This window comes from Amphibalanus amphitrite, unplaced genomic scaffold (assembly GCF_019059575.1).
Source record: "Amphibalanus amphitrite isolate SeventyFive unplaced genomic scaffold, NRLGWU_Aamphi_draft 000036F_arrow, whole genome shotgun sequence".
Lineage (NCBI taxonomy): Eukaryota > Metazoa > Arthropoda > Thecostraca > Balanomorpha > Balanidae > Amphibalanus > Amphibalanus amphitrite.
The window spans coordinates 1,305,211-1,328,199 of NW_024881532.1; the positions used below are offsets into that span (position 1 = coordinate 1,305,211).

Below are 22,989 nucleotides of genomic sequence, written 5' to 3' on the forward strand. Positions count from 1 at the left end.
GGGCAGGTCACATATCCTAGGGGTATAGTAGGGCACGGGACATAACAAGGTGTACGACCCCAGGATAGGGCAGGGCACAAGGACTGGAGAGCGCATGCATGTGCTTAGGTGCATAGTAAATCAGGGCACAAAGCAATCAGAAAGGCAACATCTGTTGCATAGTAAAAGACCGAGGCATGCTAATTATTATTGCTTGCACTTTTCCACTGAAACCGTGACATTTCAGTGTGGGACGCAGTGGTCCAAATTTCGCGAGTGCTACGTCCCAAAGGCAGGGGGCTCAGTGGCGGCGGAACAGGGGGTGCAGGGGGTGCAGCTGCACCCCCATCGAAAAACATGGGGGTGCAAACATATCTTTTTGCACCCCCAAAATCTGTACAAGGGGCCCGTCGCACCATCCAATACATTTTCTCCCGAAAACCAGTGATCGGGAAACGAACACTGATGTGGAATCATCCGGGATGTCCAATTATAGCCAGGAGCGCCCCATGCTAGTCTTTAGGGCCCCCACACCGGCTAGAAGTGTCCCGAGCCGCGTTTAGTGCTCCATGCGGCATCTCAGGGCCCACACGACGGCCTCAGAGGGCCCTTTTATGACGATCTCTGAGGGCTTCCACGACGACCTCTGTCCCCTGGGGCCCTACAACGGCCACTAAGGGCCCTCATGACGACCGCTGAGGGTCCCACAGATACTCTAGGGCCCCAAGGAGACTCCAGGGGCCACGCTGGCCTCTGAGGGCCCCTATGACGGCCTCTGAGGGCCCTTACGATGATCTCTGGGGCTCTCACGGCGACCTATGTCCCCTGGGGTCCTATAACGACCACTAAGGGCCTTCATGACGACCGCTGAGGGTCCCACAGGACTCCAGGGGCCCGCTGGCCTCTGAGGGCCTCTACGACGGTCTCTGAGGGCCCTCGTGACGGCCCTAGACCCAACTCAAGTCTGAGGGCCCATTTGGCTTCAGACGGCCCAGCGACGGCCTCTGAGGGCCCCAACACAACCAGGCTGCAGGGGCTATGCTGGCATCTGAGGGCCCTGCAACGGTCTATTGAGGGCCCTAACGATGGCCTCTAACGGTCTTACCAAGGCCTCTGAGAGCCCTGCAAAGGTATCTGAGGGCCCATGAAGACTCTCACAATGGCCAAGGACCCTCATGACGACCTCTGATGATCCTTCCGAAGGCTTCTAAGGGCCATCACAACAACTTCTGAGGACCCCAGGACGACGGTCCCTGAGGGGCTGAGGGCCCTGACGACGACCTCTCTGGGCCCTCATGATGGTCTCTAAGATGATGATCATGATGGTCTCTAAGGGGCCATGCTGACCTCTGAGGGCCCTCTTGACGGCTTCTAGGGCCTAAAGAAGGCTTCAAGGGCCAACGCTGGCCTCTGAAGAACCCTACAACAGCCTCGGAGGGTCTCAACTCAACGCAGGCAGGTGCCAGGAGACATGCTGGCCTCTGAGGGTCCCGCAGAGTTCAGATTCAGAGGCCCCAACGACCTTTGTGGACCTTACGAAATACGAAGGTCTCCGAGAGCTCACGCAGGCTCCTGGAATTCCACACTGATTCTCAGGCCCCATGTCGGCTTGTTGAGGCACTTTATCTGCTCTTGGTGCCCCGTCGCCGGCCTCTGAGAGTCTCAATGTCGGAACTTATTAGGCCATGGGCCCTACACCGGCTTTTATGGCCCCTACATCGACTCTTGGGACTCATGACCCATGAAATGTGGATCTAAGCGGCTTCTAAGAATCCCCATGCTGGTTCTAGTAGCCGCCAGCCGAATATTTGGGCTCACACGCGAGCTCCTGGGACCCCTTGCATACCCCAGGGGTCTACCAGCCTCTAAGACCCCACACATACTTTTGGGCTCAAACGCTTGTCCCTGAAGGCCCCACTGAGACCCCTTTCCTCTATTCAGTCCTCCATACCGGCTTTTTAGGATAAACATCGGCTCCTGTTGCCTCCATCCCGGCTTTAGAGGGCCTCCATACAGGCATTTTTGGGGGCCGATGCCGGTTTTTTGAGAGCCCTCAAAAGACTTTCGAGCCTATACTGCCTTCTGAAACCTTTCAGCAACTTTAAGCTCATTCAGTCTGGGGAGTCATGTAAGTCTCTGGAGAAGTCTCTACGTGGTCGGTTTCCAAGGGGCTTCTAAACACGGTCTCCTTGGAACGGTCTCGTAGGGCCCTCAATGGTCCACTGCGGATCCAGAAAAGTGGCTTGAGACGCTGCGGGTGGTGGCTAGACTTAAAAGGTTTTTCAAAATCTTCGTTTTTCATAAATCAATAATAATCACTAAAAAAAATGAAGGGGGCCCACAACTTCCAGAGGGGCCCCTTGAGAAAACTTTGCACCCCCATCCAAAATTACCTTCCGCCGCCACTGAGGGGGCTGCGTCCCAAAATGGGACGCAGTCAGTATGTTAAAATATGCCCTGGCGCCCAAAAAGGGGGCACGACCCCGAATGACCTGCCGACCACTGCTGTAGAGCATCTAATGTATTTACAAATGCTCATGGAAATGTGCTAGCAGTGGGTGGTGACACTGTGTCATGTGTGAAATCAGGGACGTCAATGCTGGCGAAAATAGCAAAGTTTATTGTCAAAGCTTTATTGTATTTTATTTTCATGTCTGCTGAATTACCCACACTGATGATGAGCTGATACCCACAACAAAAGTTTGTTGAAGTGTTGATACCACATTTGATGGTGGTGACCGCTATGCTTATTAGTCCTAACGTGCTGCAGTTACCCCAAGGCCCTAGGGGTGAGGGGTCGGGGGCAGAATGACGTTTGTCACGTGATCGACACCGGCACGTGATGGACACGTGTTCTTTGAGTCCACTCCGTGGTCGTGTCGGCCACCGCGCTGACAGACCGACGTAAAGGTCACTCAGGCTAGAGACGGCTTCTATTAGCAATCGCTATCGATAGATTACCTACATGATGTGTGGTGGAGGCGAATGGCATTTTAGAGGTGTCAAACTGTAAAGCCAACGAAGATCATTAGTAAGAATAGGATAGATAGCAAGCAAGCTAGCATTTGTGCTTGCTCCCAAAAAACGATAATGCCTGTGACTTTTAGCAGTGTTGACACTTCAACCAAACAGTACTGATTCGCTTTCACTGTGTTTGAAAGGAACATAAACCTGTGACGCTCTTCCCAATCTCGGAACTCGGAAGCTCCCTAGAAGTGTAGAAGTTATCGGAACAACATCCCATTTATAGTCGCATTCCTGAGCAATAAAATATGCAGCGTCATTTGAGTTCGGACTGCATCAGCTCCCTATGTAAATATCGCCCGCAGGGCGTGACACGCTGACACATTTCTCCAACCCCAGGCCCTCGAATCTCCGCCGCCGCTGACCTGTGCCCATTTTCTTCGGCAGAACTCCGCCCGCCGCGCGCCGCGCCAGCTGGTCGTGGCAGCGATGGAGGTGTCGGCGCCCTCCTCGCTCACCTACCGGGTGTTTTTCGCGGCGCGGGACGGCCTGACGATCACGCTGTACGCCCTGCTGGCCGATAAGCCGCCGGACGCGGTGCGGCGCGCGCTGAGTCAGGCCGTGGAGGACGGCGGCCAGCGCTGCGCCGCCCTCCTGATCGCCGCTCGCAACGGACACAACAAGACTGTGAAGATGCTCCTGGAGAAGTTCAGGGCCGATCTGGAGCAGGAGGGGCGCGTCAAGTTTGACGACTTCATCATTGATGGTGCCAGCCCGCTGTGGTGTGCCGCCGGTAAGAAGGGAGCGATGCTGGAGGAGGGAGCTGGGAGGGGAGATGCGGCATACGGGTGTAGTCAATGGTCAGTAATTGACCGAATAGTCCGAAGCGCTTTGGTAACTGATTTTAGTTGAACCCGGCCACGACAAAAATTACTAACATCATTGTCATTATTGCAAAAGTTAACGGTGGGTTGTAAAAGATATCTTGCATCTAAAAGTTTCCGGAGAGGCTTCCAGACCCCCAGTGTCTTGTTGTGTGCTATCTTGTGCTGTGTTTCTCTGTGGCCACCTCATTAATGACGTCGGTGAAGTTCACCTCTCCTCCCGTTTGCTCCCCTTGCCGCGGTGCTAGGCGCCGGTCATTTCGCCGTGGTGCAGACCCTGGTATCGGCCGGTGCGGATGTCAACCACCCGACGGCCACGTTGTCGACGCCGCTGCGGGCCGCCTGCTTCGACGGCCGGCTGGACATTGTCCAGTACCTGGTGGAGCACGGCGCCGACATCCACCTGGCCAACAAGTACAACAACACCTGTCTGGTGAGGGACGATCGGACCGCAGGGACGGGGCTCATCGGCCAGAGTGGTATAACCATAGGTAGGCGGCGGAACGGGGAGGGCACCGTGCCCCCCTTTGATTTTGGCATTTTAACGTTAGCCCTATGGGCGTTGCATGGAAAGAATGGGACCAAAAGTCGGCAGTGCCCCCCCCCCCTTGATTGAAGGTGTTCCGCCTCTACCGGGTATAACGATGGCTTTGATGACTGTACAAAATGGATGCTGTGGGCGACTTTGTTACGTAGATAGGATATGTTGATATTTGATCCTGGATGCTTAAACCTCTGTATATACCTATGCACCTCTCGGTGTGCATACAGAGGTCTATGCTGGATGCGATCTTTTTCTCGCGGCACTCTATCGAACAAAGTCCTGTTACGTACCTGTATCGGGATTAGGTCTCATTTCCGCAATTGCGGGATTAGGTCTCATTTCTTTAATTGCGCTCTAGCTTACAGCTGAGGCATTCATCGGCGTTGTGTGCTGGACCTATTCACACAGTTTCCGGTATTGCGACGCACCCCTGTCCCTCCGTCAGATGATATCGGCGTTCAAGGGCCACGACGACATCGTCGAGTACCTGGTGTCGCGCGGCGCCGAGCTGGACCGTCGGACCAACTGCGGCGCCACGGCGCTGCACTTTGCCGCCGAGAGCGGGCACGTGTCTATCGTGCGTCTGCTGCTGGCGCGCGGCGCCTCGCTGCTGCCCAACGAGCTGGGCCTGACGCCGCCGCTGGCTGCTGCCGAGCGCACGCAGGAGGCCGCTGTCCGGCTGCTGCTCGAACAATGCCCGCTCACCGTCGCCGAGCGCATCGACGTGCTCGAGCTGATGGGAGCCACGTTCGCCAACGACAAGGACAACTACAGCCTGGAGCGGTCCTACGAGCTGCTGCGGGAAGCGATGGTACTGCGCGAGGCGCACGGCGTGCCCAAGCGGCCGGGCTCGCCGGTGGCCGCCTACCAGAACCACCGCGAGTGCACCAGCCTGACGGAGCTGGAGGCGGCACGCGCCCAGCCCGACCTCCTGCACATGGAGAGCCTGGTGATTCGGGAGCGCGTGCTGGGCACCGCCAACCCGGAGATCCCGCACTCGATCATATACCGCGGCGCCGTGTTCGCTGACAGCGCGCGCTTCGACCGCTGTCTCGAGCTGTGGCAGCGGGCGCTCACGCTCAAACAGGCCACACGCACCTCGGCTGCCAAAGATCTGCTTCGGTTCGCCCAGGTGAGCGTTACATACAGGGACTGTGGAGTCACTGGGCAGGAATGCTAGCCTACTAGCCTGGAATAGCTGATTTTCTTGCGTGTTTTTAGATAAACATTTTCCGTTTGTGTATTTTATCAACGTGTGAATGTGAAGGCTGTTTTCAAAATCGTGTTTCTTGTTTTGGACATTTTTCGTCGTTGTTAGGTATTTGTGTTGCACGTGTTTTCCTAACCCTGTGTTTGTGTTGTTGCAGGTGTTCTCTCAAATGGTGTTTGTGGGCGTGTCGTTTTCGTTCAGCTGTCTGGTACAGGTGCTGGCCTCCTGTGTCCAGGAGATAGAGTTGAACCTCAGCAAGATCGCCAGTCCCGGCCCCAAGGATGATCCCGCCGCGCTGCAGGTGGGTCCCGATGTTGCATCTAACTACCTGCCTGCCAGTCTCGACTTCTAGCGTGGGACTGGCCCGTGTGCACACGCATACCTTGATACGAACTCGAAATGAGTAGGCTGTCCAGCCGTATGTTACTCATTTTATGCCTAATCCGTTCTCGGTTGATTTGGCTGACATTCTCGCCTCTAAGCGTTAATTTGTGAGTGTCTCACTGTCTGCCGTCTCTCCCTCTCAGGACGAGCTGGAGGGCAACATGACCACGGTGCTGTACATGCTGATGATCGCCAACCGGCTGCTGCCGTCCGCCACTGCCGACCAGGAGCTGGACGTGTGCCGCGCCGGATATAGGTCAGTCTGCACAGCGCGGGCGTGGACTCTGAATGGCCTTAGCAGTTGAAAATCTCCTCACTCAATGAACAGAGCTGAGTGCCGGCAGTGCTTGGCCACCCGGTTTGACTTTCACCACAGCGAAAACTCATGTGACCTCTTTTAACCGATTGAGGCACATGTGGCATGAGGTTTTGTTGCGACTCCGTGTGACCCGTTCTGACGGCGGGCTGTGTCAGATGGGCCAGGTGACACGGCACGATCTCAGCCTGCTGTTTGACTTCTGCCCTGTTGTGACCCGATCTGGCCGAAGGCTGTGTCAGATGGGTCAGGTGACGCGGCGCGGTCGCAGTCTGCTGTTTGTGTGACCTGTTGTGACCCGGTGTGACCACAGGCTGTGTCAGATGGGTCAGGTGACGCGGCGCGGTCGCAGCCTGCTCCACATGGTCACGTTTGCTGATACGCCGGTGGACGACTTCCACACCAGCAACATCTGCAAGTGAGTGAGGGGATGGGTCGGCCGCCCGCTCGGCGATGGCCAGCTACGGTACCTAGGGGGCGAATCAGGAAGATATTCTGTAGCATATCGTGAAAACTTGGCATTTTGTTAAAGCTTCGCAGTGACCGTTAGCAGCACGGAATATTTCGTCTATCATAAACAGTTCGTACTTCTTGCATACGCCATACAACTTTCCCACCACACACGTTTGTATTGCACTTGTAATTGATCCTCTATCATATTTTTCCATACGATCCAGCTTCTGCTTTCGTCAGGTCTCTTTCCATCCTGCCACGCCCCTCGCCTTCACCCCTCGCCTGTCCCTCTGCCCCTTGTTCTGATCAGGTTCCCGTGCGCGGCCACGGCGCGGCTGCTGATCCGGTGTGGCGCCGACGTCAACTGCCGGGACGCCGACGGTAACACGCCGCTCCACCTGATCGTCGGCTACCAGAAGCCCATCAGCGACTTCCTCACTCTGCACAGCATCATCGTGGCGCTGGTCGAGGCCGGAGCGCACATCGACGCCTGCAACGTGTCGGGACGGACTCCTTTCGAGTCGGCCACCACAGGTCAGTTGGTGGCCAGGGAAGGGACGGCGGGAGGGAGAGGTGGTGCGGGGCTGCCCGGAGTTAGAACGGGATCAAATGCTGACTTATTGGGTGGAGATTTGTAATTGTGGCACCTGGTTAATATATTTTCATTTGCTTTTTTTCTAATTATGTGCGTTCATTCGTGTATTAATATTAAGTGAATCGTCTCAGCTGGTCTCGGGTCTACCATCAGTTTTGTCTCCCGTAACTGAGTTCTCCGGTTGTCCGGCAGGTGTCGCTGAGATCATCCTGCGCACCCAGTCGAAGCTGTCGCTCAAGTGTCTGGCAGCTCGCGTGGTGGCGCGCCACCGTATCCCTTACACCGGCTGCGTGCCGCGCGACCTCGAGTCGTTCATCGAACTGCACGGACCGGCCGGGCACGCGGACCGCGTGGACGGCGGCCGCGGCGGCCGCGACAGCCAGCTCAAAACCATCTGAGTCGGGAGAGGGGGCTGAAGTTATATTAGTTATACGGACAGGCAGCTGAAAACCATCTGACGCGGGGCAGCCAGCTCAAAATCATATGGGTGCCGGATAGTCGGCTGAAGTTAGGTATCTGCGGGACAGGCAGCAAAGGAGTGTACGAGGCCGCCCGTCCACCGGCCGACGAACACAGAGTGATCTATTGCGGCCAGAGTCCTAGCCTTTCGGCTGGCTGGCGAGGGCTGATGCATTTTGACAGCTACAAGGGTCCCAGATTTAAGGCTGGCTGGCGAGGCTGTCACAGGGTTCCAGATTTAAGGCTGGCTGGCGAGGCTGTCACAGGGTTCCAGCTTTCCAGCTGGCTGGTGAGGCTGACGGTCACAGGGTATCAGCTTCACTTACTCGCGGTTGAATGATCTGATGGGGTATTGGTTTCGCTCGGTACACAGGTGAGGCCCGGACTGGGGGGCGAGATAAAGCCACTGGCAGTCGCCGCGAGTGGGACGAACCCTGTAGGTGCTCCCTGCTGGATGGGTGTGTATCACCCGGGTAAACAATAGTTCCGTGATCGACCTCTGCTCTCCGGGAGCTGTGGCCGGCCGTTTTGTTTTTCTGCGCTGCCACCCATGACGTATTGCCGGCGCAGGCGTTGTGTTTAGTGTTTATCAGCCATGACAGATGCCGGTGTGGGTTGGAGGCGGTCGGCCGGCGCCGCCGCCGTTTGTGATATATGCGCCACATTTGGCTCTCAGCTGGTGACTGTGGCCGAGAGACGTGCTAGGTTTTACTGCGAGCTTCTGCGCGGGTTGTGTGTGGCTGGTTTCGGTCGGTCTGGCCGTGCGGTCAGTGTGCTGCGGGTTGTGCCGAGTCGGGTGGAAGTGCCACCAGTCCGAAGACAGCTCCGTTCTCCGATGGACCGTCTCTGTGCTCAGTTCAGGCTGAGAACGCCGTGTACGGCCGGATGTAGACCGGTGAGGCGGTGACTGAGGATTGTTGTTGTTAACGCCGTCCAGTGAGGTCGGTAACGGAGGAATGTTATGTTGTTGCGACACCGCGGACCCTGGCGTCAGGCAGTGACGGGCACGGTGCTCCTACGCTGCCGACCCAAGGGTAGGCGGTGACGGGGTACGGGCTGCTGCGTGCCCCCGGCGGGCAGGGCCTACTCGGCCGGCGGCTGCTCGGAGTATGCAAACTGGTTGTGTTCCTGAACTATCTGATGAATATAAGACAGCTATCGATTTGTCCAAGTGCGCTATCCCTGCTATGTGCGAAATATTTGATTATCTGATTGCCTCGTGCCTCATCACTGTTTGAAAAACATTCGTATTGCTCACATTTGCTGCCCACCTCTCCTACAAACATCGTTTGCAACCGGACGGGTTCTTCTCCAGCCACTAAATGAATTCTAATGTTCCGCTTATTACGATAGTGGAAGTCCTCCATGCCTCGCATTGTATCACGAAAGTTTGTACATGTTAACTTCTAAAGCATTCGTGATGACCCCGAGGTTTAATGAATCATCAGTAGCAACACTAATTTAGAGCAGTCCTCGTGTAATTCGCCTGCGCCATTAGCTTGCACCTTCGGTCGTTAGCCGCATTAGCGGGATCCAATGAGAGCAGCGCCCATTTGTTCTTTCCCACGACTCCCTAGTCCACCAGCGCCGTCGGTTGTTACGGAAAAAGTCTTAATGAAGCCTGTAACCGGCGGTATACCGCACTCGTCGGGCCCCTCGAACAGGCGCTAACCGTGTCAGTGCTGTGTGGGACACTGAAACGCATGACGCAAAAAACAACGTAATATTTAAAATCACATTTTCCCCAAATTACGCGTTTCTTATTGCAAGCTCGTAAACTAAATGATGAAATAATAGCTTCGCGATATGCCATTAGGTGCATCAGCATCAAGTGAAACAGACAATAAACGAGGCAACACCTATATCAATACGTTTCGAACCTTTGAGACATCAGAATTGACCAACTTCGCAACCGGACAGCGAATTGAATGAAGAGCGGGAATTGGTGCGGTTTTGGCCGACTTCCTGACAGATGCGGGCCGCGGGGTAATACTGTGTGTAATGTGTAGGACAATAATGCATGGCCAGTGGGAGAACATTCATAGCCATAGACGTGCGCGCTACTATAGACCACTCGCCGACAAAAACCGCTCATAGACACCTCAGACCACTCACTGATGGTGCGTTCACACACCTCAGACCGCCCACTGACACCGCCTATAGTCACCTCAGACCGCTGGCTCTGCGCGGGTCAGTGTCGCGCGGACGCTGTTACCTCCCATAAGGAGCATCCTCTGACCGTCCTGGAGCTGGCCAGGGACCGGCAGCAGGCCGGCGGGGACGGTGGGCGGCGGCACGGGACGCCTCAGCAGCAGTGAGGGCAGCAGCAGGACCGGCGGCCGGCTTAGCGCCCGACCCAGCCCGGCGGCCATTACCAGCGCAGACCACGGCGGCGCGGCTGGAACGGCCGAGTGGAACGGTCACGGACCGACACAGCATGACTGGTACGGCCATATCGTAACTGCTACCGTAAGGTGGGGCTATTTGAGACAGTGGGGCTATTTGAGACAGTATTTAAAATTGCTGTAAAATAAAAACCACTTAAGATTCATGCTTAATTTTTTGCTCAGGCGATTTACTGCTCGATTCCACACCTCCCTGTGCAGAAATATCACACAAAAATCAAACGATCTTCATTTTATAGCGATTTTAAATACTGTCTCAAATAGCCCCACTGTCTCAAATAGCCCCACTTTACGGTACCTGCTTCATCGACACACAATGGATAGCATAGCCACAAGACATGGGCAACGGGACAAGCGTACACCTCTAAAACGTTTGATATGTGATGGCCCATTTTGCAAGGTCTGCGATCATTTTACCTATATGTATTGTCTTGTCTTGACCTTGCTGGCGCCGAGTCTCTGGCATGCCATGCCTGCCCAATAACGCTGTGTCTCTAAAATATCACGCCTGGATGATGTGCCGCAGTGTCGAGTAATTCCTATTACTGACCACAGATGCCGCTCTACAAAACGCCTGAGAGATGCTGCGCCGCAGTACTCTGTAGTTCCTATTCCTGACCACAGATGTCTCTCTACGTAGCGCCTGAATGATGCTGTGCCGCATTACCCCGTAGTTCTTATTCCCGACCATAGATGTCTCTCTACATGCGCCTGAATGATGCTGTGCCGCATCACCCAGTAGTTCTCATTCCTGACCATAGATGTCTCTCTACGTAGCGCTCTGAATGATGCTGTGCCGCATTACCCCGTAGTTCTTATTCCCGACCATAGATGTCTCTCTACATGCGCCTGAATGATGCTGTGCCGCATCACCCAGTAGTTCTCATTCCTGACCATAGATGTCTCTCTACGTAGCGCTCTGAATGATGCTGTGCCGCATTACCCAGTAGTTCTCATTTCTGACCATAGATGTCTCTCTACGTAGCGCCTGAATGATGCTGTGCCGCAGTGCCCAGTAGGGGGTATCTAATGGCTACTCTTCCTCATATGAATATTTGGTAATCCTACCTAATATGCACCGCAATGCGTGATCGTGAAATGTAATGCAATTAATGATGAACTGCTGAATGATGTGAGTCACAGACTTCTCTATATATAGAGAAGTCTGTGTGTGAGTCTCTCTTGAAAGTGCCGCAACACAGGGACATTGAGCGAATAAGTCTTTCCATTCTTCTGACTAGTAGTACTTCGAACACAATGCATGAAGGCCGAAAGACTGTGACGTTAGCTAGTATACATTCCATTTTTTCAAGTCACACCCAAGATAGACAGCCCGCATCCCCAAATAATCTGTTCATGCGTGGTAACAGACAATTCATGCGTTGTGGTTCTTGCGTTAACCTATCGACCAATATCATTGTAGATAAGATCGACCGCCCCAATTCACGTTTATATGGGTTAAGTATACTTGCGGAGCGTCTGTTGACGATGTCCCATACGCACACTGCAATACCTACACATTGCACAATGCACAAATGTTGGTGGTTGATAATGTAATAGGCAGGACAAGTGAACACAAACTGGGCACATTGGACCAACGAGAAACCATGCCGCATACTCACCCGAGATGAAGCTCTTGTCCGAAATCCTTTCGCAATTGTTTTGTTCGGTGTACTTCTCATGTTTTCTCCACTTCGCCCTTCTATTTTGAAACCATACCTATTGGCGAAAAACAGTAAGGAATATTTCACTTTCATTTCGATCGTGGATCAGGGTACAGAAAAGGCAACAATCGGCATAAAAGAGCACTTTCTGCAACTCGTCGAAAAAGTTAATATTTTGCTGAACAAAACGTTGGTAAATTGTAGATAAAGTGGGTTCGAAAGGCATGACTCAATATAAACCTATTTTCAATTGACTGCGACTGGCGAGTAGTGTGACGGAAAAGTGACTGGGAGTCATGGTGCAGGAGGAGCAGGTGAATGTATTGTAACAGGCACTATCTATGTGACAGGGCCTTCAATATGCTTGATACTCAACTCAATAGCCATAAAGCATTGGGGATCGTGATGAGCACGGCCCTTATATCGTCACCGGTCACATTACTTAATGTTTCGGTGTTCAGATTAACATTTCAGGGTGTTGGCAAGACGACTAGGGCACAGGTAAATGACGAAATATTTAAGTACCGCCAATGCTGAACGAGCTACATAGCAAGCATTCGTTCAAATGGTTTGGAGTGTTTCCAAAGAATGTAGTCCTTAGTCACTGAATCTGAATCAAACGTTTATCGTGCTAGGGAGACTCGACTTCGCTTTCTGAGCGTCTCGACAACTATGCAGCCAACCGTCTCCGATTCTATCGAGTCGCCGCGCTTCACTGGATATCAATTGGACTGGCAAATGGCTTAGGTCTGCCGCTTTTTAGGCAATTTGAAGCAATTTAAACCTTTTCAGTGTTTTCCACTTAGAAAATCTCACAATACAACTGATTTGGTCGAATTAGTCGTCTTTTGAGCTCCTGCGACAGCGGGTGGCATAAAGACGGACCAATCGCCGGCGCCGGGACCCAGAACGCCGCTCAACGGTAACCGGCGATGAATGAGGCCGCTAATTGGACCTCTCATTTTAAATCGATCAATATTGAGCGAAAGGGAGCATTAGAAAAAGCAGAGAAAGGTAGGAACTTCGAAGCATATTGACAATGGAATAGCGAGCTATTCTAAAAATTAATCTGGAGGGATTTGCAGCATCAAATATTTACCGTATTTTTGAAGCGACGTTTGCTTTACACTGATTAGGTAGGACATCGCCACCAATTATAACAAGGTGAAGAAGCTACAAAGCATCAAGCCATCGTGGTTATCATTCGCGGCATTTCCGTTCACAGACAAAGCATTCTCAAGCAAACACAATCGACGGGTGGCGCAATAGGCGGGGCTGATAGTCGGCACGCGTGTCATGTATTGACAATTCATGCTGGATGACCCGAGTGCACTAGCCGGTTCACTCGGCAATTTACAGCAAATGCGACAAATGTCATGATACAATACAAATGACACAAAGCATTTTTTTTTAATGAGTTAGCTCCAATGGGATGAGAGACATTCGGAAAACCTGTCTGCAATTCAGATACACCTCCAATAAAACAATTAACAGTTTACAGTAGGTACGTACTTATCACATACATATCTCATGAGTCATGTTCAATGAAAATGTTCCTATGGATAAGATCCAGACAAGTTACGGGGCATGGGTCACTGTCCTGAAAACCAAGGTCTAGCAGTCATTTCCCTTAGGCGGCCCAAACTGTGACAAACATGGTAGGTATAACTCTATTCGTTGTAGTTTCTCATACCAATGCACATCTAATTTTGTCGGCATAATAAAACCAAATCTAGGTTATTGTACCGCTGAATGAAATGGGCTTCCCGCTCCTTTGGATGAGGATTTCAGTCCTGATTTTCTGCCGGTTCGCTCTGGGAATCCCGATCTCGCTGCTCATGATTTTCATGAAGCGCTTCGTTCCACTCTAGATCTAGCTCGTCATGCTCCTGCTGATGCCGCTCCATTATTTTCCACAACCCGAGCGCGTGTCTGAACCCCTGGCTCGGTATCATCTGCTCCCGCCCACTGGGGAGCGGCTCCTCGCCGGCTGGAGTCTGCTCCAGCGACTGTGAGTCATACACATTCACCCAGAGACGATGGTCCTGCGACTCGTCCTCGGCATGTTCGTCATTGCCGTGAGCTGCTTGTGCTTCCCTCAGTTCCCGCGTCTGTCGACTGGCCAGCTCGGTAACCTTCAGCAGGTAGCTCTCGAAGCGCTGCTCCTCCTCGTCGCGGTCCGGCTCCAGACTCTGCTCCCGACTCTGGTGGCTCTGTGTCTGGTTTTCAGCGGCCGTGCCCAGAACATGTTGCCGCAGCCGCCATCTACCCACCGAACCTCTTACGGCGGCCCACAACTGCCGCTCAAACCGGTCACCCGAGAGCAGGTGGCGGATACGAAGCTGCCACACGTGGATCGTTATCAGCGCAGTGTCCTCGTCCATACCGGGCAAATGCTTGACGAGGTGTGGAACCAAGTGATCAGCGTAATCAAGCATTTCTTCAAGGTGCTGACGGTGCTCGTTGCATGTTGGCAGAGGCTTACAGTGCACCAGAGTCATTTCTCGGTCGCTTTCCTCTAACCACGCCTTCCTTTCCGGCATGATCTCGGTGAGAAACTGCACCACGAGCTCCGGCTGCAGGAGCAGCTCGGCGCGGCCCCGCGGCGAGTCCAGCTCGGCGGTCAGGCCCGCCTGCGGCCGCTCCTCTGGGGGCACGCTCAGCTGGCGGTGGCACCACGCGGCCGCCGCGGACGGATCTCCCGTGAGGTAGCACATATCTCGGTCTATGAGGGTGGCCACCAGCGGCGCGGCGTCCCAGGTGTACCGCTCCCCGTCGACGGCCGTGAGCCGCACCGCGCAGAAGACGTCCTCAGGAGCCACCATCAGGGCCTGGAGCAGGTAGCACTGCTGGTGGTACGCCCCCGTGCGACAGCGGTAATACCACTGGAGGAGCTGGTGCTCCGACGCTAGAAGCAGAGGCGGCACGCAACGTTCCGCCCAGGACTGCCAGTTGGGTAGCGTCGTTCTTCTGGTCACACCGTCCATAACAGCCCGGCAGATCAGCACTCTTGTCAGGACTAGGCGCAGTCGCCGCGGCGGGAGAGGCCTCCAGACTGAGCCCTCCTCGAATAGCAGACGTACTTCGTAAAACTCGTCCGCACACCAGGCCATCAGCAGAGCGGTCGTCCGACGCTTCATAACAGCGATGGTTTTGAGCATGTCCTTCCTCTCTTCAATGGTGACGAGGGACAGCAGGTCGATGTCAGCCCAGAAGAAGCAGGGCAGACTACCGGCGACGATGTGCTGTTGCAGCCAGTCGAGGATCGTGGCCACGCCGTCCACCACGCCCGTCCAGCTGTCGGCGGGGCGGTCCTGCGCCAGCCACAGCATCGCTGTCTTGATGTAGTAGGATTTCAGCGACGGGGTCGCCCCACCTTCCTTCATGTAGCTTTTCATTCTCTTCACGGACTTCACCACGGCTCGCTGTGTGGCCGTCAGCTGGTGAATGGCGACCACTTCGGCTCGGGAGAAGGAGAGGCGCCACTCGTACAGCTCTGTGGCGCTGCCCTCCCGGCCGGTGGGCACCATGTGCACGCCGAACTGGCAGAGCTCCTGACGCGCCGCCGCAGAGGGGAACTCGTGCACCCGGCGGCGCGAGAGGAACGCCTCCCTCCCCGGCCACACGGGCAGTCTCAGACACGGCACGTGGTCCTTTCCGCCGTGATTGTCTTCCGGCCGTTGCGTGTTGACGGCCGGTCCAGGTGTGCTGATGGCGCTGTCGGGTCTAATGGCGCGACAGAACTCGAACATCAGTCGGCGCACCTGCTGGGCGGGGAGCGCCAGCAGCGTCGACTCGTGCTCGCACTCAGTCGTGCGGGCCCAGTGCAGCGTGACAAAGGCCGGACTGTCGGTGGGCCTGGCCCACAGCTGCGGCGCGTCCTGCGCACTGATGCAGTCCGGCTCCTCGCCCGGCCGCACCAGCGGTCTGTCCATCCATCGGAAATCGCCTACCAGCTCAAACATGAGATCATAATCGGACAAGCTCGGCACATCCTGAAATATATCGGCCAGTCCCTCGGCGCTGCTGCCCGACCGTCCGACGTGCAGCACACGGAGCGGGGTGGCCGGCGTGCAGCGGGGACACGTGTCCGCCGACTCCAGGACGGCGGCGCTCCTGGTGGCCTGCAGGGCCGCCAACAGAGGCTGCTCCGTGAGCCGCACATGCGCGTCACGCACCGCAAACTGGGCGATCTCGGCCACTTTGGCGGTCGGGTGCCCCGTCACCAGTTCGTTGGCGATACTCAGAGAGTCGATGGCCAGACGAGCGCCGGCGCCGCATTTGACTAACAGACGGTGCACCGTCCACTGGCGGGCCACGCGCCTCCGCGCGCGCCGCAGCCACTCCATGCCGCCGAGTGCAGAACTTCCACGGTCCCGGCCGCGGCCCGCAGCGCACCGACACCATAACCGCACTGCCGGCGAGGCGAGCCGACGCCCGGCTGGCCGACTACCCGGCTTCTGTCCGACCGACTTTCTCGACGTTCACTCTCAGTTTGTTTATCTTGTGAGCGATCTCAGGGGCGACACCCTTATCACGTCAAGATATGGAGGGAGACAATAACGATTGCAGTTTGTCTGGAGGAGCGTATCAATAATCCTCTGATACATTCAGTCCGCAGGCTTCCTTTGTCGAGCCGACACTTCAAATACGGACGGCTCCCGCTGTCAGAGGCTGTACAGTGACACCGCACCGGGAGCGTGACTCATTGTTTGGGGGTTCACCGTTCCGGCAGTCGCCGGGAGCCGGGATGTCTGCGACCTTGACCACAGCCACCGGCATGCTTCCAGATAACCGCGTCACTTTTCGAAATTTATCGGTAGGGCTGGGCTGTAATGACTAATTTTGGGGATAGAAACCAAAGCAATTCTTGCCATGCAACGACTAATGCTAAAATACCGAAACTATGGGTAGGATTCGAACTGTATAAAACAACACCCGTGCTTTCAGGTTTTCAACCGTTCAATGGTAGGAAGCAAATAATAATAATAATGATAATAATTATAACAATAATAATACCTTCAAAACAAGCACAACAATCCCCACAATACGCACCCGCTTGGTGAGAAGCGGAAGAGGGGAGTAAACAGTCGGGTTCGGGGGATGAGAAAATGTGCACATAATTCAAGAAAATGTGAGTAGGAGGAAAACATGAATAGTGTTTAACCCTCGCCGGACCTATTGGTTTTCTACATACGCACCGGCCGAGGGGGGGGGGGGAAGCAGGTACGACCCCCCCCTCGCCGTTTCGCCCCTGGTGGAGCTAGCGCGTCGCAGAAAAACGAGCTTGTGCGCCGCTACGAGACGCAGAGATTGATATCCGACTTTAAGGTCCTAGGTCAACCGGTGACCTCTGAGGTCAGGTCAAACGCCCCAAGGTACGGTTCCGTTTTTGGTGAATAACTTGGCAAAAAAACGGCGGCAGAGCCGCGATTTTGGCAGCATCGTGTTCGCCTTGCTCAGAAGCGTCGAATAATATGCTTTTTGTTTGGGTGAGATCAGCTTAGGGTGTTGACCTCGGGTCACGGTCAGGTCAGTTCAGCGCCCCCAGGTCACGAAATTGGTCGAAGGAGGTCATGTCGCTTATTACTCGATTCGGCAGGTCTTCCTGAGTCCATTGGTGGCTTTCCCAACTCGCTAGCTCAATTTGATCGGGAGTTATTGGCGAAAAACTAATATGACCCTGGCCTAATGACGTCATAACTTACCTCACGCAAAGTCAACATTGCAAAATAACGCATCGAACCTTGCAAGGAGTGCATGAAATTACGATTCTGAGTGTTTGAGATAGCCGGAGGTCGTTCCCAGCGCCAAAATAGCAGTTTTCTTTTTCCCCATTGACTTATAATGGTGAGGTCACGAAAATGACCTGACCTCATATGACTTTAGGAAAAATCCGAGATATACATGTTGTGAGACACCTAATGAATACTGGGTCCCGCAAGTTTCATTTTACTGTGGAAGCTCCTCTGGCAGTGAGGGCGTTGCGAAGTTGAGACATCTGAAGACCGTGCAGAGGTTCACTTATGACGTTATAGGTCAGTGACCTGACCTGATCCGAAAATGCGGTTGGTGTCAGAAGATCCGGCTTGAATCAAGGGTCAAGTATGCCAGGCTTCAGCTCTCTATCGCCGGCGTGTTCGGAGCTATCGCGAAAAAAAATATGGGGGGCGGCACCTGCCCCCCCCCCCCTCCCCTCGGCCGGCGAGGGTTAAAAAAATAATGAAATGAGAATAGAGAAATGAAGAATTAATCTTAAAATTGATTTTGAACGGGTTTGCAGATCATTTCCAATGAGTCAGTGTTTTGACCTGTGCCGTGCATGCAGTCTCTTACTGTGGTATGAACTCCGCCGAGTGTGGTCTGTCGTACATACCTGAACTCTGGCCTCGGTCAGCTGCAGTCTGCCGGCCACCTCTTCCCGAGTCAACACGTCCGGATACTGGCACTTCTCGAAGGTTCGCTCCAGCGCGTGCAGCTGGTACGTGGTGAACGTGGTACGCGAGCGCCGAGACTTTCGCCTGGCGACGGGAGCGAGAGCCGAGATAAGGTGGATAAGATGGCATAAGGAGATAAGGATGGCGATGTGCCCTCTACATATAGTTATCTACATGATGTGCCCAGATGTGTATTTACATATATGTGCCCCATGCAGTAAGAGCACACAGCGGCGTATTTAGAAAATCGCGAAGGGGGGGGGGTCAAGGGTTTGGAGGGCGCCACCTCACCCAAGGAGGGCGCCATACGGTCGCGAGATAAAAAATCGCTCAGCGGGGTGGGGGGGGGGGGGGGGGTTGGGAGGCGTTTTTTACCATGCCACCAGTTTTTTTTTTACGTAACCTCGTATAGGTCGTGCTGCATTGATTTTGCATCGTGTGTATAATTATTCTTTATACTCCAGGTCACAAAAGGTCAAGTGTTCTTGAAATGCTGCGCCGAAGGCGCGCGAAATTTTTGAAAACAACCTTTTCCTCCGCTTTTTAGGCACGCCTTTTATACGATCACCGTTCAAAGCTCCTCTCGCTCTTTTACCAAATTTGAAGGTGTAAAAAATACCTAAGGTTTGGTCGGGCCGCTGCCACACAAACTGTATAGAAAGCTTGGCTCATGGGTGTCGATGTATAAAAGTTTATTGGCGGTGGCATATCTACGCACCAGATCACCGTATCGGATTGATACCGGAGCGCGAGATGCGTAAACATCATCCAAATTACCTCAGACCAGCCTTCATAGCCTTCTCACAGATGCATACAGTGTACCCACATAACCAGTTTCAATCACCGAAACTTCAGATGCCTGCTGTTGCGGCCGAACCTGTTGACAATACTTAATCGTAATCCATATAGATGCCATGATGCACGTAAAGTAGGATCAATCCGTTAAGACCAAAGACGTGTTTTATGCATCGTAGAGCGTAGATAGTTTTGGTAGGTATAGGTACTTCATTCATTGTGCTGAATGCACGTTCATTTGTGGCAGTTTTCACAGGCAAGACATCAACTATGTGCAATAGAACGACTAAGTTGAAAAACATGCCAAAGGAGTAAATAAATGATAAGAGGGCAGCGATCAACGGATGTTGCCAATAGGTAGAAGGGCTGCGATCCACAGGAGGGCGCTAATAGGTAGGAGAGCCCCGATCAACATCCCGAGTTTCGATAGTAGGGCACCGATAGGTAGGAAGTTGGCGAGCAGCAGGAGGGCGCCAATGGATAGAAGGGCAGCGATCAACAGGAGGGCACCAATAGGTAGGCGGGCCCCGATCAACAATCAACAGGAGGGCGCCACCAGGTAAGAGGGTGGCGAGGAACAGAGAGCACCAATAGGAGGGTGGCGATCAACAAGAGGTCGCCAATAGGTGGGAGGGCGGTCATCAACTGGAAGTCGTTAACCCGCGCCCCGCTGGGCTATTCAGCCATACGCGCCCTGCTGGGGGGGGGGGGGGCAGATTCTGCCCCCCCCCCCCCCTGTCTAACTTCCGAACCGATGGTCGTAGAAAGACGGGGAAAACGGCAATCGAAAGCTCTCAACAAGACGGATCTTAAGAGCCCAAATTTTTTTGCTTAAGTAGGTCAGAGGTCAGGTCAAGGTCAGGTCAAGGGTACAAAATGCAAGTTTCTACAGTATCGGCCTTGCACCGTAGTTGCCGAAGAATGGACTGAGACTGATTGCCCAAAACGTGTTCTTAGACTACCAAGACAATATTCGTTGCACACAATGTCATTCAAAGGTCAAGGTCAAGGTCAGGTCAGGTCAGGTCAGGTCACCAAAAACAAAATATAGAAAAGGGCATGTGCGACACATGTTTTATGGGTCATTTTACTCATGGAATTCAATAGGCACACTCAATAAGTGATATGGACCACCTCTGGATGAATTTCAGGTCGAGGTCAGGTCAAGGTCAGGTCAAGTGAGGTCAAATTTTGAAGCTGGTTGTTAAGGCCTAAAAAGGTGTCTATCCGATGCAGTTTTTCACGGCGAATCGAATGGTGCTATTTTTGTTTCCGTACGAGGTCTAGAACTTCCAAAAAAAATCATTTTTCAAAATTTTTGTGTGTCGTGACGTCATAAAATTTTGAATAACTCCCACATTTTTGAACCGATTCTTCTAAAAATTGGTATGTAGGTGCACATAGACCACTTCTTTGACATATATTCCGGTTTTTTCGATATACTCAAAATTTTGGATTTTATAAATATTTTCCCAAAAAAGTCAGTTTTTTTGAAAATTTTTGGCCAAAATCCAAAATTTTCAAAAAACCGAGATAACCATTTGATAGACAAAGTAGAATCACGTATAACCTTTTTTGTTACGTCTTGATTCCTTTAAAAATGAAGATGTTAGTGGCGCTTGAAATTTTGCCGTTTTTGAGGCGAAAATGGCGAACATGACGTCACTAAAACGTCAATTTCTCAAAAATTTTCCTACGGATTTCGCTCAAATTTTCAGGGAACGTGTCAAATTGATGTATGATAAGGAACTGAAAGTTTGACGTCGCTGGCGTAACGCGTTTAGAAGTTATTGGCGAAAAACGGGAGGGGGGGCAGATTCTGCCCCCCCCCCCCCCAGCGGGGCGCGGGTTAATGAGCGGAAGGGTGACGATTAAAATGGGGGTGGCAATGGTGAGGAGGGCGCCTTTGCTCAAGAGGATGACACGAACAGGAGGGCGTCTGTGCGGAGGGCGCTGGTCAACAGGAAGGTTCCAGTGGATAGGAGGGCGGTGATCAACAGGAGGGTGCCAGTGGTTAGGAGGGCGGCGATCAACACGAGGGCGCCAATAAGAGAAGGGCCCCGATTAACATTCAACAGGAAGGACTAGGGAACCAATAGGTAGGAGGGCGGCACTGAACAATAGGGTGCCAAAAAGGAGAAAGGCGGCCTTGAAAATTTCACATGAGGGCGCAATAGGTAGGAGAGCGCCAATAATTATGAGGACGCCGATCAGCAGAAGGGCGGCAATATGTAGCAGGGTGGCGACCTACAGGAGGGCGCCTTCGGGTGAGAGGGCGCTTATTTACGGGACAGCGGCTTACATAGGCGACCACCGTTACGCTTAGAGAGCTACAGCCTACAAATGTGGTTGGAGGGCGCCCGAGGGAGCCCTCCAACCGTATTTGGAGGGCGTATTTGGAATGGGCGTCCTCCGAGGGCGCCCTCCATCCGTATTTTCCCTGTAAACACATTCGCGATTGGAGGGCGCCCTCCAGTCGCGATTGTTTTTCGATTCGATTATATCACAATTGCATTTGCGATTGGAGGGCGCCCTCCAATCGCAAAGGGCGCCTTCGGCGCCCAAGGGGGGGGGGGGCCATGGCCCAGTGGCCCCCCCCTGCCTACGCCCCTGAGAGCACAGGACGTTGTAAGAAAGTTTTCATCATATGCTTTGAGCATGAACAATGAGCATAGTACCTAATGATCATTAGTCCATGGTAAAAAATTCGAAACAGGTGCATCTCCGCTACTTAGACTAAAGGAGCATCGGTAACGGATATTTACCCATTTTAGCACATAGATAGGTACGTACATTTAGCCTTCGAACACCAAACAAACTTACTCGTGTTTTTCGGGTCGCTCAGTGTTCGCGTTTTCTGCAGCGTCGTCCTGGACCCCGAGCGATTCCGAGCCGTATGAAGCTGGCTGATCCTCGCCATCCCCTGAAAAACGAAAACATTCCTGTACCCGCCACTGTCCAGTACAAGAACTAAACAAGGCACTTAGGAAGATCGTTTCGCCGTAGGAACTAACGTAGATTTCAGATAAAATTCACCATAAACGCATTGAGTGAAGTCCTCAGTCCTGCCCTAAACAATCATTTCGTATCGGGCCTAGGGGTTATATTTCTCAGGTCACAGATGACCGTAGCAGGGTCAGGGTGATCATTGATGGGCAGAGGGCTAACCTGCAGGATGGTGCCGAGGCTGACGATCCTGTCCCAGGATCCGGTCAATGCTGTGCGCCGTCGGAGGTGCCTGTTTTCGAGACATTGTCCCCGCCCGAGACACACCGCAAGGTGCCTGCGACCACAGCCGACCCGCCAGAATCCGGAGAACAGAGGTGCCCTAAACGTAAACAGTGATCCATTTACAAGCTACGAGAGCTGTCAAAGACCAATCTGTCCCCCCTCCTCCAGAACCGACCGCCGTCAGCCAATCAGAGGCGACTTACAACTGCCGTCGACCAATCACAGCGCTGTAGTTATGCGGAGGCGGGGCCTCAAGTCAAGAGGGAAGTGTTAGCTTGGTTGGTAGACGGACTTTGGTTACTGGTGAACCCAGAACCAAGTGCCGAATCTGCTGATCCGTAGCTTGCCTCTATTGCTCAGCTTCCCGGCAGGACCGGTTTCGGCCTGACTTCGACCATAGGTCAGCCTCAGCACCAAGGTAGATTTTTCCCGGGCAAAAAGTAGATACATCGTTCGATGAAGATGGACGTAACAAACGCAGTGGTGGCAAAACAAAACCAGTCCCTGACATTTGGGTATTAAGCCCGACCTTGGATGTGCCGAGAATTGGACCTCGAATTTTGGAATAAATCGTTGTGTCTCGATTTATCGGCGAACACGCCCATTTCCGTGAAGCTCAAGCTCAATTGGGGACAAAAGGAGAATGGGTCGTTATACATGGACCCTCTC

General features: G+C 53.3%; 2 protein-coding genes across 3 annotated transcripts in view; one reads left to right on the top strand and one right to left on the bottom strand.

The window, feature by feature from the left end:
• The window catches only part of LOC122372050 (protein fem-1 homolog B-like), a 24,775-nt gene extending 15,821 nt beyond the window's left edge, over positions 1–8,954 (top strand). For both annotated transcript variants that reach the window (XM_043348916.1, XM_043348907.1), the window contains exons 2-9: positions 3,391–3,736; positions 4,076–4,260; positions 4,817–5,503; positions 5,739–5,882; positions 6,109–6,221; positions 6,595–6,699; positions 7,045–7,268; positions 7,522–8,954. In XM_043348916.1, coding sequence (XP_043204851.1) covers positions 3,433–3,736; positions 4,076–4,260; positions 4,817–5,503; positions 5,739–5,882; positions 6,109–6,221; positions 6,595–6,699; positions 7,045–7,268; positions 7,522–7,727 — 1,968 coding nt within the window. In that variant the 5' untranslated portion in view covers positions 3,391–3,432 and the 3' untranslated portion in view covers positions 7,728–8,954. The remainder of the gene's footprint in view (positions 1–3,390; positions 3,737–4,075; positions 4,261–4,816; positions 5,504–5,738; positions 5,883–6,108; positions 6,222–6,594; positions 6,700–7,044; positions 7,269–7,521) is intronic.
• Positions 8,955–9,019: 65 nt separating this feature from the next.
• Positions 9,020–22,824, bottom strand: LOC122372071 (retina and anterior neural fold homeobox protein 2-like). Its single transcript, XM_043348942.1, has 5 exons — positions 22,258–22,824; positions 21,913–22,012; positions 18,234–18,378; positions 11,816–11,912; positions 9,020–10,186 (listed from the first exon to the last, which is right to left on the bottom strand). Exons 1-5 carry the CDS (start codon positions 22,340–22,342, stop codon positions 9,957–9,959), a joined length of 657 nt encoding a protein of 218 aa, XP_043204877.1. The 5' UTR covers positions 22,343–22,824; the 3' UTR covers positions 9,020–9,956.
• Positions 22,825–22,989: the final 165 nt, after the last annotated feature.